A 13,417-nucleotide genomic window follows, 5' to 3' on the forward strand; every position below is an offset into this window, starting at 1 on the left:
AAGGTCTGATGGAGCACTCTGACCAGTCAAGGAGGGAAGGGAGAGAGATTCCAGTCATGGAATCAATCCCTGGTGTAAGGGGATAAGTCTGGGAAGAGTTTGTTGGTAATTTTTTGTTTCCTGCTGCTGTATATATGATTTTAACATTTCTCCTGCTTCCTTCACTTTCTTTTCCCCAGAGAAGCTTAGCCAGCTTCTCCAGCACTGTGTAAAAATCGTAGGAAATCTGTGGGTCTCTTTTGTCCACCTTTGCATTAACCTAATCAGAAAATACTCACTCCTGTGGATTCTGAATGAAAACTTCCCTGCAAGTGGAGGATAGTCCATCCAGACCCAACTTCATAGCTCCTCCTCGTTTAGTGGACTGGACCTGCCCTAAGCAGAATCTCCAGGGATCTGGGGATTCCTATTTCAGTTTCAACTCCACTTCCCTGTGTGAACTGGGGAAATATCTGAGTTTTTAAAGTCTCAGTTCCAGTTCTTGCAATAATGGAGCTCTTAACACTCCCTTCTACATTTGCTGTGTGTGTTTGTGTGATTTGGTCTTCAGGCCTGGCAGAGCCACGGTCCCATCTCAGAAAGTGCCATCACTGATCTCCAGCCAAAGCCACAAAACCTAAACAAATGCAGGGGAAGTTCAGATCCAGCAGCAAGCAAGGAACTCAGCGTTTGGAGATGCGCACCAGGACTGCAATTATTCTCTTCTTTCTTTTAATGATCTCGCAGGAGCTGATTACTGCCTGGTATATTGGCTTCCTGTGCCTCATCCTGGCCTCTTTCCTGGTGTACTTGGCCGAGAAGGGAGAAAATGAGCACTTTGATACATACGCAGATGCACTCTGGTGGGGTCTGGTAAGTAATTTCCATAGAGCAGCTGCTGGTTATTAAAATAAAATGTCCATTAACCCTCCATCTTCTATCACTTACGTGAGGTATTGACTTAGAGAGTGCTTAGTTAACATTTTTATTAAATGGTTTCAGGCTGTTCCATTTAGCTCTTTTTCTTATATAAACCTCATAGAAATTGTTAGGGGATCACATTTCTGAATTAGCTGGAGCTGCAGGGGAACTGAGAACTCATGTGCTCCCAGTCGTGGGATTGAGCTCTGTCGTGACAGAGGCAGGTCAGAGAGACATCCCACGCCACGGGGTGCTTTGATCATTGTTTTCACAAGTATTGCTGCCCTTTAATTATTTAAATTGCACTTGGGCAAGGCTGGAATAAATTTTATAAAATTAATGGGGCCTAAGTAGCAGAAAGACTCCAGCGGGGCGAGCACTCCCTGTCACATCTCTGCTGAAAGGGCAATACTTGTGGTTTGCTCTGCGTGTGCGTGTGCATGTGAATTATTGGATTACCCGATTACAAAGAGAGAATTAATGACGTTCTAATCTTCTTGCGTTATTGTTCTTCTGCTCCATCACTAGCTTGGCCTTGATTACAAAGCATATAATGAAAATCCCCGATCTGATCAAATCCCAATAACAGGCTTGGGGAGGAATCGGCTGATCAAGCAGCTCCTCCATTCCAACAAAGGGAAAGAGGCAGCAAATTGCTTTTCAAGCCCCTTAGTTAGGACAGAAAAATAAAAACAAAGCCAAGTTTAACATAACGAGAAAATAAGCAATGAGGAAAAAGTGACAGCCCAGATTAGAGCTCAGTTTGGGGAGAAACATGGGCAGATTTATCCCTTCTGCTTCTGAGACTTTTTTGCCACTGAGAAGCTCAGGAAAAAAAAAAAAGAGCTTCATTAAAATAAATAGGTTTTGTCAGTGTCCAACTCCTGGGTCCAATACAGGCAGATGTTGAGAGATGGGATAAATCAAATATCAGGTTCAGAAAATTATCCCTTGGTTGATCTTAGTATATCCAGTACTTGTTGTCTATAGAAATTACAAAAATATTGCAAACCAGCTTTGCAGTGATTATGGAGAGAGTCTTGATCTGACTTTGTGTTTCAGTAAGGATTAGCCACGTCGATGTATTTTTTAACCACTTGGTCAAAACAGCATCTAATTGATAAGGCTTTTAGTGGGCCCAGTTAAAAGGCACTTTGGGATCGTACTTCCATTTGTGTAAAAGTGATTTTTTATTCTAAATGGAGTGCATATTTCCCATGCCACACCAGCATGGTGTCAGCTCCCATCCCTGGGGCCAGCTCTGTCCATGGAGGCTGTGTGACAGGGACAGCCTTTGGGATCAGAAGTCTCAAAGATGTTTCTAATCAGACCATCCCTCTCTGCCTTGCCCTGCCAGTCCCAGGCTCTCCAAATCCTCTTGGAAGCCTTGGGGGAATACCCAGCATTTCCCATTAGTGATGTCCATGGACTGCAGCAGGAAAGGTGTCTTCCCCAACAGTTTGAAATTCAGGGGACTCTGTCTCCAACAAATCTCTCAGGTCCTTCCCCAAAACACAGGCAGCAGCTTCTCAGCTCTGTCTTGGTGCCTTGCAATAACACAAACCCCATCCCTAAATGAGGTGGTGAAGGAGACATAATTCATCCTCTCAGCCTAACAGGCTGTTTTTAAATAGAGGAGGGGAGACCAGCTGATAGGCACTGCTGGGAAGACTGGGAATAAACAGCAGCAGATCTTTGTGCATGCAAATAGCTTTCCTGAGCTGCCAAAAGGGAGTTTGGGGGAACGGTGCCGGTTCGCTTCCCCTGCCGAAGGCACAACCCCTCCTGGGGGAGGTTCTGAGCTGCCGCCAGCCTCTGCACCAGATGGCAGCTCTCTCTGTGACAGCAAAAGGCACCAAAACGCTCCCAACTGGTGTGAAAACCCAGCACGTGAACAGGGCAGGTGGAGCTGCCCATCCCTGCTGGGTCCCAGGGTTCCCCGGCTGCACCGTGCCTTGGACAGCTCAGGGCACGCAGTGACCCTGCTCCTCTGTGTGTCACTCGGGTGTTTTGGGAATTTTGGCTGCCCTGTTTCAGTTTTAAGGCTGTCTGACTGAGGGCTTGGCACTGCTCTCCTCCCTGCAGATCACTCTCACCACCATCGGCTATGGGGACAAGTATCCACAGACCTGGAACGGGCGGCTGCTGGCGGCGACCTTCACACTCATCGGCGTCTCCTTCTTCGCCCTTCCTGCTGTAAGTGGGAGGGCTGAGCTCACCTGGGCCTTGTTCCCTTCCCCTGGAGCTGAGGGCACTCTAACAGCTACAATGGGATGACCTCAGAGATCTCGCAATTGTGATTCTCTGTGGCTTTTGACTCAGAAAATGAGGGAGGAAAATGGAAAGCCTGTTTGAATATCTACAACTTGGGCTCATGTGCATGAGCAAACGGGATGGCAACTTTAGATTTGGCTCTGCACAAATATTTATGGAAGCAATAAAAAGCATTTTTTCCCCAGAAGGCTGTTCCTTGGGGTAATTAATGGCTTTAAGATGAAAGAGGGTAGATTTAGATTGGATATTGGGAAGAAATCCTTCCCTGTGAGAGTGGTGAGGCCCTGGCACAGGGTGCCCAGAGAAGCTGTGGCTGCCCCATCCCTGGAAATGTTCAAGGCCAGGTTGGATGGGGCTTGGAGCAACCTGGGATAGTGGAAGGTGTCCCTGCCTATGGCAGGGGGCTGGAATGAGATGAACTTTAAAGTCCCTTCCAACCAAAACCAGTCTGCTATTCTCTGGTTGCACCCTTTCAGCAAATCCCCCCTGTCCCTTCGGCAGTGCATTTCAGTGTGTTAGACAGAGCTGGATTCCTGTGGGGATAATCTGCTGAATGCCAGTGTGCTGGGGTTCTTTTGTATTTTATCAGTTGGCTGGAGGTAGTTTGGGAAAATTTGCAATTCCATTGAGTGCCTGCAAAGTCTGCTGCCCCTTGGAGAGTGTCTGCTGTGGCTGCCAGGATGGAGGCTCCTTCCTTCCTCTGTGTTTGAATGAAAAAATGAGCCAGAAAAAAACCTTTGGAGGGAAAGCTGGCCACCATTTTAAAGTGGAAGCTTAACTAAACCCCTGCTAGCAGCAAACTGTTGTTCTCTTCCCCAGGGCATCTTGGGTTCGGGGTTTGCTCTGAAAGTTCAAGAGCAGCATCGACAAAAACACTTTGAGAAGAGGCGAAACCCAGCAGCGGGCCTGATCCAGGTGAGGGTCACATCCAAGGAGCCTTGTGGTTACATCATCCTGGTTTTGGGGGGCTTTATAGACTCTTAGTAGTTGGGGAGGAGACAAACGGGGCCGTGTGCGTAAGGTGTGAGACAGCAGCTGGTGACTGGTTTTGTCTGGGAATAAATGCCAGGAAATCAACCACGGGAAAATAGCATATGTGGTAGGGAATCTAGAGAGAAAAGGGATGAAATTCAGCAAGCAGCCAGCTCAGCAGGACAAATGCATTAGGACAGTCTGTTTTCACCCATTTTTTCTCCCCAAAGAGAATATTTATACTGATATAAAGGTACAGTTGGGAGCATTTTCTTCACGAGAACAGATGTCTGTGCAGAAGGCTGGCCTTGGTGTATGTCTTGGAGAACTGAAATTAGTCATTTTACATTCCCCTACTCCCCTCTCTCCACATTTTTTACTCCTTAATGGGCACCAACACCCATTTCATTCCTGACCTCAGCCTGGCAGTGAATGCCTGGCACCCACAGCATTTTTAACTGGGCTCACATGGTCAGGAGCATCATAGTACCACCCCAAATTTGTCACTTACCAAATCAAGGAGAAGGCAGAATGCTGGATCCATCCCATAGCACTTTGTGTTGGTTGATGTTTATAAACTCAGGGGTGATTCTGGCCATGCCTGGGTGCACAATCCCACTGGGTTTTCTCCTGCACAGGCGGCTTGGAGATTTTATGCCACCAACCTGTCCCGGACGGATCTGCACTCCACCTGGCAGTACTACGAACGCACCGTCACCGTCCCCATGTACAGGTACCTCCTCCTCCAGCCTCCTCCTCCACTGCCTTCCTCGTGATGCCACTGTCTCCATAGTTATTTTTGTTATCTGGATATATAATTTTGCTTATTTATTTACTTTTGTTTTGGTTGAAAAGGTTGATTTCGAGCTCCTAAGAGCTGGTATATGCTTTTTCTTTTGGAGTTTTTTTGCTTTGTATTTTTTCATTGTTTTTCCTTTTGACTTGATTTTAATTTCCCTGTTGCTTTGTGTTTTTTTTTTTCTTCCCATGTCTTTGTGTGTGTACACGCTCTTCTTTTCACCTTTATTTCTCCACGCCTGCTGGTAGTTGCATTGTGTTGTGACAGTTGCCGTGCCCAGGTGTGAAGATCTCCCTCCAAGCTGCCCTGGATCATAGGTAAACACCACCCTCACCCTACCTGCAGCTCCTTGTGCCTTCTCAGGCTCTCCTTGCTGGTCCAACTGGTCTCTAATGGTCCTTCTGCCTTTCAGCAAACTTCTCTCCCTCCCTTGACCAGCCTGGCACTCTGTCTGGTGCATTTCCCCTGGGTCCTCCTTTCCTTTCTTTTCCTTTTTTTTTTCCAAGAGGAGGAAAGCTAACTCGGGGTTCAGGGAGGGTTTTCCCATTTCTTGTATCTCATTTACCCATCCCAGTGTGTTGACACAAGCAGGGAATGCTGTTGGAGCTGTGATGGATGAGGCTGCTGAACACCAGACTGTTTTAGCCTCACCCTACCTGCAGTAAAACCAGGCAGGTTTTTAAGGTTAAACCACACATGTTAGAGCAGTGCTGTGGGAATTCACAGCTTCCTGGGAGTTGGAGCTTCATGGAGCTGGGGACAGAGTCCCTTGCCATGCTTCCCAGCCCTCCAGGACATGGGGAAGTCCTTCATGTCCCCTCTGGGCCTGGTGGCTTCCTCAGAAGCTAAAATGCACAAAGTTCTATTCATTTTCACCCCACGTTGCCCTGCATCCTGGGCAGGGCCATGCATCCCTTCCTGGTGTATTATTAGGGGCTCTCCATGACTCTCTGTGTTTGTAGAATGGTTGGATGGGTTTGTTAGATATTCCTGCAGTTCTATGGGGTTCTGTTGGGCATGATGGGGCTCCCTGTGCCCCATCTCCATGCTCCCATGCAGGGCTGTGGTCCAGCACTGGGCTGTGCCACTGCAGGAATAATCCCTTCCTGTTTTCCTGTATTCCTGGTGCCTTTTAGCCCTCAGGCAGACAGCCTGGATGTATTTCCTGGGGTAAGCTTAGGCCTGTATTTTGAACACAGCAGCCAGCCTCTTAATCCATCATAAAAACCTGTTGGGAGTCCCATTGTTGTGGTCAGTAATTTCTCCTTGGATTCATTCCCAGTGTGTGTCTGATTGGTTGCTTTTTCCCTAGAAATTTATGAACCAACTTCAAGATTTTGTCTAAAAACCCCAAAACAACAAAAACCCAACAGAACAGAAGCAAGATGTTTTCCAATAGCATTAAACCCACCCATTGAAACTCTCCCTCCCAGTACCCGACCTTCTGGCTGTACCTTTGCAGCACTGCCTGGGATCAGCTACTGGAGAGGATGAGGATGGAGCTTGGCCCAAAGTCCACTGCAAAATGCAGGCATTCAGGGCTTGTTTTCAGTGGACTTTGCCAGATTTTACTGCTCTTTGAAACACTGAACTTACCATGCAGCCAGACATGCAGCGACACCCTTTTGATTACCTGGTACTCAACCCCCTTGTTAAAACCTGTATTTCCATGGAGCTAATATGCAGGAAGAAATCTGAGCTAAAGATCTCCAGAAAGGGCTAAATAAAACTCTGGGGAGGAGAAAGAGAAAAAAAAATGTAGTTTGAAGAGTCTGCTTATCTTGAGTAAAAAGCTAGGACAGATTTGTAGCTGGGTTGTAGCAGTTCTGCTGGCTGCTGGTGTGGGTGCTGCTCAGCCCCACACAGCAGTGTCACCCTGGCCTTCCTTAGGCATGGATTTCTCTGCACTCCAGCTTCTCCCTTAAATCCCAGCTCCTGTTTGAACACAGATCAGGTGAACATCACCTGGGCAAGTGAGCAGTGGGTGCACCAATGGATTCAGCCCTCAGTGAAACTGCTTTTTTTACCAAAAAAGCAGTGAAACCCTTCTGAGTTTTTGAATGCTGTCAAATAAATAAATAGGATTTAAAAACAACAACAAAAAAGGGAGCAACTGTATGTTCTGGCTGCAGCTTGCATCACTCACACTGTCCATCTCTCCTTGCCTCCCCACTTCCCCAAGCCAGCTGGCAGGCACTGGCAGCCCTGTGCTGATCCTGGTGCTGCTGCAGCCATAGCAGCACGTCAAGCCCAGCAGCCCCTTAAGGCCATGGCTGCTGACATGTGGCTGCAATGCACAGTGTGGTTTGGAAGTGGGCTGTAGGAACACAAAATCCCCCTCTCTGGTGTCCGGGGATGATCTGCAGTCACCATGACCTCGGCATCCTTTCTGCTCAATACTGAGCTGCTTATTCCTCATAGCAGGAGCCTGTGCCTTTAGCTTGTCTCTCTTTCCAAGGCATCTCTGGAAAGGCTTGGCTGCTTGATATGAGAAAATTGTTACACGTGCCTTGGAGGAGCTCACATGGCTCCAGAACATCACTCCAGTCACTGCAATAGAGCTATTCTGACTTGTCTGGGGAAAATGTGGTGGCCTCTGAGAGAATTCCAGATTTCATCTTTAAATTCAAAATGTGACAGAACAAAATTTTGAAATATTCACAAGGCTTCTCTGTGTGCAGGTGTGGTTTGGGTTGTGATGCACAAGTGGCTTGGTGCACCCAGGCACCATAAATAACCTGTTCTGTATCAGCCACTGGATTTATTGGAAAAAAATCTGCTGTTATTGTCACTCATGAGAGCAGGGCCTTGATTGGAACTACAATCATGTACTGGTCTTCACTAAAAAATAACCAAACCCATGGGCACATCCTGCCCATTCAGCAGCCCAGCCCAGGGAGTCTCTGGCTGGTGGGGCTGAGGGCTGCGGATGTCCCATGGAGGGTCTCTGGGAGGCCCCCACACTTTCCCTGGCCCGTGGTGCCCATTTGCTCTCGGAGCAAGGTGCCAGCTGCCTGTCCCCGAGGGTGACACGGGTGTGCCGTGGCTCCTGAGCCAGCCACAGCGGGAGCCAGCTCAGCCCACGCTCCCGTGCTCACCTGTGAGCTTGGCCACAGCATCTGCTCCCGGGGACACACTTCGTTCATATGCTAATTTTCTTTATTCTGTTTCTTTTCCCCTCTCCTCCACCCCAACTTTCCCCCCTGTTTTTCTTTCTCTTACCCCTTTGGTTTTCTTTGGTGAAAACACTTGAAAAGCACGCAAACGCAAACGTATGGTGCCTCCAGGTATGAAGTGCATGTGACTCTGAAAGTGTGTGTCATGTCACTCCTTGTTCTTCATTTGGGACTGTAACATGCAAAGCCTTGAATTAAAAAAAAAAAAAAGAAAAAAAAACAAAAAAAAAAAAAAAAGAAAGAAACCTTTGAAGATGAGTTTTTTTCCAAGGAATGAGTGAAAGCCCAAAGCAGACGCGCCCTCCTGCTGCTACTGACTAACCCCCTGCACCTCCATGTACATTTTAGCTATTGGTACACACAAGTGTTGGGAAACTCTGCCAAAATGATGATGTAAGGAAGGAGAATGGGAGCGCGCTTAATAAGCTTGCTTTGTTAAGGATGATTTCTTGATGGTCTCCCCCAATCCATGCAACACTTAACAAGAAAACATCCCCAGTCATCTTCCATTTCCCTCTGCCCTCACTCCCGTGTGTTCCCTCTCTCCAGCCCTCTTCTCCCATCCTTCATTGTGTCATTTCTCTGGCTCTGTGCTGCAGGAGTTGTGCCCACCTGGTAATACTGGCTTTGAGTTTGCTGGTGTGGTGGCACCCCAGGGCACATCAGTGGTAGCACAGATTAAAACCTCCATAGCAGCTGTGCCTGCTTTTGAGGGTAAAACCTGGAGAAGAGAAAGATCTGGGATGCCAAACTGATATGATCATTCATTTCTTCGAGTAATCCAATCTGATTTTTGGGGAAAGAATGCTTCATCTCAGCAGGACTTTTCCATTTCAGTTTTTAGTTCCAAGGCCCATCTAGAGCTAAGCAGTTATTAGCCACAGTTATTCAATCTGGGACTTAACCTTTTGGGGTCAATCCCAGTGCAAAGTCCTGGATATGTCTGTGTAAGATTTATGATAAATAATATTATCTCAGGTTCTGCAGAAAGGAGTAGATTTGCAAATCACAGGCGTATTTTATGTAAGATGGGTATCTGAAGGTGTAGTCAAGTTAATATTTTAAGATAGGGAATAAATGACTTGCATTTCAAGATTGCAGGCCAAGCTTTGTTCTTAGAGCAGCTTAAATCCTCACTAGATGCAGTAATGCCACTAGAGCTGATGTGATTTAGTGTCTGATTTCGAAACCTGGTTCCAGTTTTCACAGATGCAAGTTTTACAGCCTTAGTAAATCACATTTACTGCTCTGTGTGCTTAATTTATAGCAAATTGCATGAATGAACTGCAAGTATAATATTAAGAATATATTTTCCTGTTGTGCTGAACATCAGCCTGTTTTAAGAATCAGACATTTTTCTACTGCTGGGAGAGGAATAAGTATGTGCCACTTCCATTTCATTTGTTGTAATAAAGTATTTTATAAGCTTCATAAATGTTCTCAGTCATGAAAAATAGCTTCAGCCGGAGACATAAAGTCATGGTTAGGGCAAAAATTGGCTGCTCATAGGAACTCCAGCACTGCAGGGAGGCTCATTTAGGTTCCCATCCCATTCCAGCACCCATCTCCTTGTCACTGCCTCCCTACTTGTTCATACTGGGACTGTTCCAAAAAATCATCGTGGTGTCCGCGTGCGTGCCGTGGTGTGTCTGTGTAGCTCCCACTGTGTCCTGTGCTGCTGCCCTCCTCGTGTCGTGGGGTTCTGGTGGTGTCCTGGCCCGAGGCATGATCTCCCTCCTGTCCCCTAATGCTTGAAAGTTGTCTGTGCTCCCAGGAACAGCGGATCCGCCTTTCCCTGTGGATGTGGGAGCCGGCACCCAGAGTTAGCGTGGCCTTTCTCTGTGCTGTACTGGGAGGGGTGATGGAGGCAGCTGGGGGGACCTGCAGCAGCTCAGAAGTGTTGCTGTGGTGGGTGGCATGAGCTGTGTGTGTCCTGTGGTGTGCAGATTCCTCACCCAGCTCCCCCTTAACCGGAACGTGCTTTCCTTGCTAACCAGTGACACACGGACCAGGAGGAGAGAGAGAAAATGTGAGGAGCCCCAGCCAGAGGTTCTTTCTGCACCTGGCATGGTGGCACCTGCGTCCCCTGTGCCCTGGGCACACACCAGGGCAGGGTGCTGTGCATCCAGCATTCCACAGGAAAGCTCAGTTCAAGAGCTATGCAGAGTTCTGGCTTTTTTTTTTTTAAGGTTCTGGAGAAATGGTGTGGTGGAGTAGCTGTTCCCCAAGCTGCTCTTGCAGTGACAGGTTAGGCTGAGCATTTAGTTGAGATTAAATTTCAGGTCAAGTATATGTGTAAGCTTTCACCCATTTTTAATAATAATTATTTCAGTAAAATACTGCTTATTTCCACCTCATGTGTACCAGGCCCATGAACCAACCACAGAAAGGGTGAATTTCTGTGTTTGTTGTGTGTCTGTACTACTCATGGAAGCATCTGTGGTGGCCCAGGAGGTGGCCACCTTCAGCACACTGCAGACCATGGGCTGATGTAAAAGACATAGTTCCTTTTGGAATCCTGAATCCTTCAGTCTTTTGAGCTAATGAGCTCCTCAGCTGAGACCTGCACCAGTGAGAGCCCTGGATTTGCGATCCCAGCTGGAGAAAGTGGGGCAATTGTCCTGTGTTCTGCTGGGTATGGACCTCCCTGAGCAGTTAATTCACCAAAGAAGAGTTGTGCACCCTTCATTACCTGAAGTAATGAAGTACACTCTGAGTACACTGTCTGCTGGATTTTGTGCACCACCTCTCCCACCCTGGAATGCATCTCCAAACCCTACGGTGTGTTTGAAGGGAGCTGACAGCCCAGCACTCGTGCACGGCTCCACTGCATCAAGGTCAGCTTCTTCCTGATGTCTAGAATGAGGAGGATCATTAATTCAGCAGATCAGGATGTGCTTTTCTCTGGATGGAAGCGACTGGGGAGCTGAGCCAAAATTTTTCAGGCCTATTTTTACTCTTTTCTCCATACTTAGAATTGGAAAATTTTCTGATTGCCTCAATCTTGTGAACACAAAATCTCTGCTGAACCACTGTGGTTTTGAGGATAAGTTTTGTGCCTGCAGAGAAGAGGCTTTTCCAGTTGAGTTGTTTTTTTTTAGTTAAAGTGTGAAACTATTGGTCTCATAATGGCTGAAAAAATGTGGGCATGAATATCTCTGCCTTTATTTTATTAGAAGCCTCATTTCTTACAGTCTCCCCCTGACACCTCCAGCCTGTGTTTCTCTTGGTTGGAAACCTGGCTGGGAATATCAGTGTTAAATATTTATGGAGCAAGCCCTGGTCTCCCAGGATCTCAGGGAAGAACCCAAAAATGGATGTGGAGCTAATTCAATGGCTTTTAGCACAAATGCAGGATAGGCCACAGGGTGTTTGTTCATTGGATTTTTAATTCTTAACCAGGATTGTCAGGTCATTGCCAGGTTTGGGGTTCTTTTTGTTTGTTTGTTCGTTTTGGTTTGGTTTGGTTTTTTTTTTTTACTGAGAAAGAAGGAAAGCCCCCGTGGCTCCTGGAAGGCAGTGACACAAGGTTTTGCCTCATTTTGGGGGAAAACCTGACATGGACAGTAGGGAATTGGTTAAATTTGACCCAGGAGCACACTGCTGTTTCTCCTGAGATGCTCTTTATTTTCTCTGTTCCACAAGCTGCTTCTTCCCATGCCTTCCCACATTCCCAAGAGCAGCAGGGTTGAGTTTGAGTTTTCCTATTTTCCCCCAAAGCTGGAGTTTCTCTCCGTTTAGCAATGCCAACCTGCCAGACTACAGCTCTGCCAAAACACCACTGGGCTGCCCAGGAACCCTGGCAGCAGCTTGGTTTTGGGGACGTTCAAAATCCAGTGGTGCAGACAAGTTTCTCTCTCTCTCTTGCTGTCACTTTCTCTCTCTTACCCCACTGCTCTGCCTTAGGACACTGTTGGAAGTAGCAGCCAAACCCCTCTCCATCCTTCCTGAGCTGTCCCCCAGCTGCAGTTGGTGGCACAAAGCTGGTTCTGGTTGAAAGGATGGGGCAGCAGGGGAAGTTGCCAAGACGGGAGGCTCTGGAACCAGCTCTGTCTGGATACTAATGCTCTTTGTTTTCTCCCTCTAGACTAATCCCTCCTCTGAACCAGCTGGAGCTCCTGAGGAACCTGAAGAGCAAGTCGGGACTGACATTCAGGTTAGCAGCAGAGTTAAGAGAGTTTGGAACAAACACACTTTGCAATATTTTTCTTCTTTTTCTTTTTTATTATTTTTTTTCCTTCCTGCCTTTTGCGTATGGACGTCCTTGAAGATGAAAGAGGTTTGACAGCTGGTCCCCCATGGGTCACTCAGTCACCTCCTCCCTGCCCCTCTCCCGTGCTCTACATGAATTCCTTCAGCCTAACTTGGCTCCGGAGCAATGTCACAGTGCTTCACTGGCAACGCAAAGTCATATTCTCAAAGGGGCTGATGGAGGTAGTGATCCCAGTTTTCCTCTGACCTTTCTGCTCCTCACCACACTCAGAGGACACTCAGGCCCATGATGTGTTAATTCATCCTCTCTTCCCTCCAGTGAGAGCAGGCAAGGTTGCAGCAGTGAGAAATTTTTGCTGAATTAGCAGTGGCAAGGTTTACACGAATCCCCCAGAAGAGCGGGAGTCCTGCACCTTCACCCTCTGCTTGGGAGGGATAATTCTTGGGGCTTTTAAGCAGTAAAGGCTGTCCTGTTGGTGAATGGGGAGTGTGCAGACCCTGGGAGGGATGGAGAGGTGCCAGTGTGCATCGGGGCCAACTGGGAGGTGTGGGCTGGGGCCTGCCCTGGGCTGTGTGCCTCTGCAAAGGATAGAGCCCTGGGTCAGCCCGAAAACTTTAAAATATGAGTATTTGAGCTAGTGACTGAGGCTGGGCTTCCAAGCTTTTCTGAGCAAGAAGCAGAGGGGGGAAAAGAGATTTTTATTAGTCTCTCCAAGCTGCTGCCTTTAACTGAGGGAGAGGAGTCGGGCTCTGTGCAGGTCTCAGTGGTCACTGCTGAGCAGTGGCAGGGCCAGGGCTGGTGCAGCATCATGCTCAGAGGGCACCTGTGTTAGGGAAGGCAGAGCTGTATCTGCTGAGAAACACGGTCTGCTCCCTCTCTGGGGGGCTGCAGGAGCAGGGCTGATCGAGGCCCCACGCTAAACACCATTCCTGAGTGTAGGAGTTGTGAATCGGAGCAGCTGAAGGCAGAGCAGGTTTCCCTCATTGCTGGAGGGAAATGCCACCATGATGTCTGGTCAGTGAAAGTGAGAGGTTTTTTTCAGTGTGGCCTCAGCATGGCTTGCAGTGTCCTGGCTGCCCTTTT

At 47.8% G+C, this 13,417-nt stretch overlaps 1 protein-coding gene across 7 annotated transcripts in view; it reads left to right on the forward strand.

Moving 5' to 3' along the window:
* KCNQ2 (potassium voltage-gated channel subfamily Q member 2) overlaps positions 1-13,417 on the forward strand; it is a 64,984-nt gene that overhangs the window by 26,337 nt on the left and 25,230 nt on the right. For 5 of the 7 annotated variants that reach the window (XM_069034029.1, XM_069034031.1, XM_069034030.1 and 2 more), the window contains exons 5-10: positions 727-852; positions 2,986-3,096; positions 3,994-4,089; positions 4,785-4,879; positions 8,203-8,232; positions 12,209-12,277. In XM_069034029.1, the coding sequence (XP_068890130.1) occupies positions 727-852; positions 2,986-3,096; positions 3,994-4,089; positions 4,785-4,879; positions 8,203-8,232; positions 12,209-12,277 (527 nt within the window). Of the gene's footprint in view, positions 1-726; positions 853-2,985; positions 3,097-3,993; positions 4,090-4,784; positions 4,895-5,021; positions 5,027-5,193; positions 5,232-8,202; positions 8,233-12,208; positions 12,278-13,417 lie in introns of those variants that run through there. The other 2 variants (XM_069034035.1, XM_069034033.1) reach the window with 2 other exon arrangements.

The sequence above is a fragment of the Aphelocoma coerulescens genome, chromosome 20, assembly GCF_041296385.1.
Source record: "Aphelocoma coerulescens isolate FSJ_1873_10779 chromosome 20, UR_Acoe_1.0, whole genome shotgun sequence".
In the NCBI taxonomy this organism is placed as follows: Eukaryota; Metazoa; Chordata; class Aves; order Passeriformes; family Corvidae; genus Aphelocoma; species Aphelocoma coerulescens.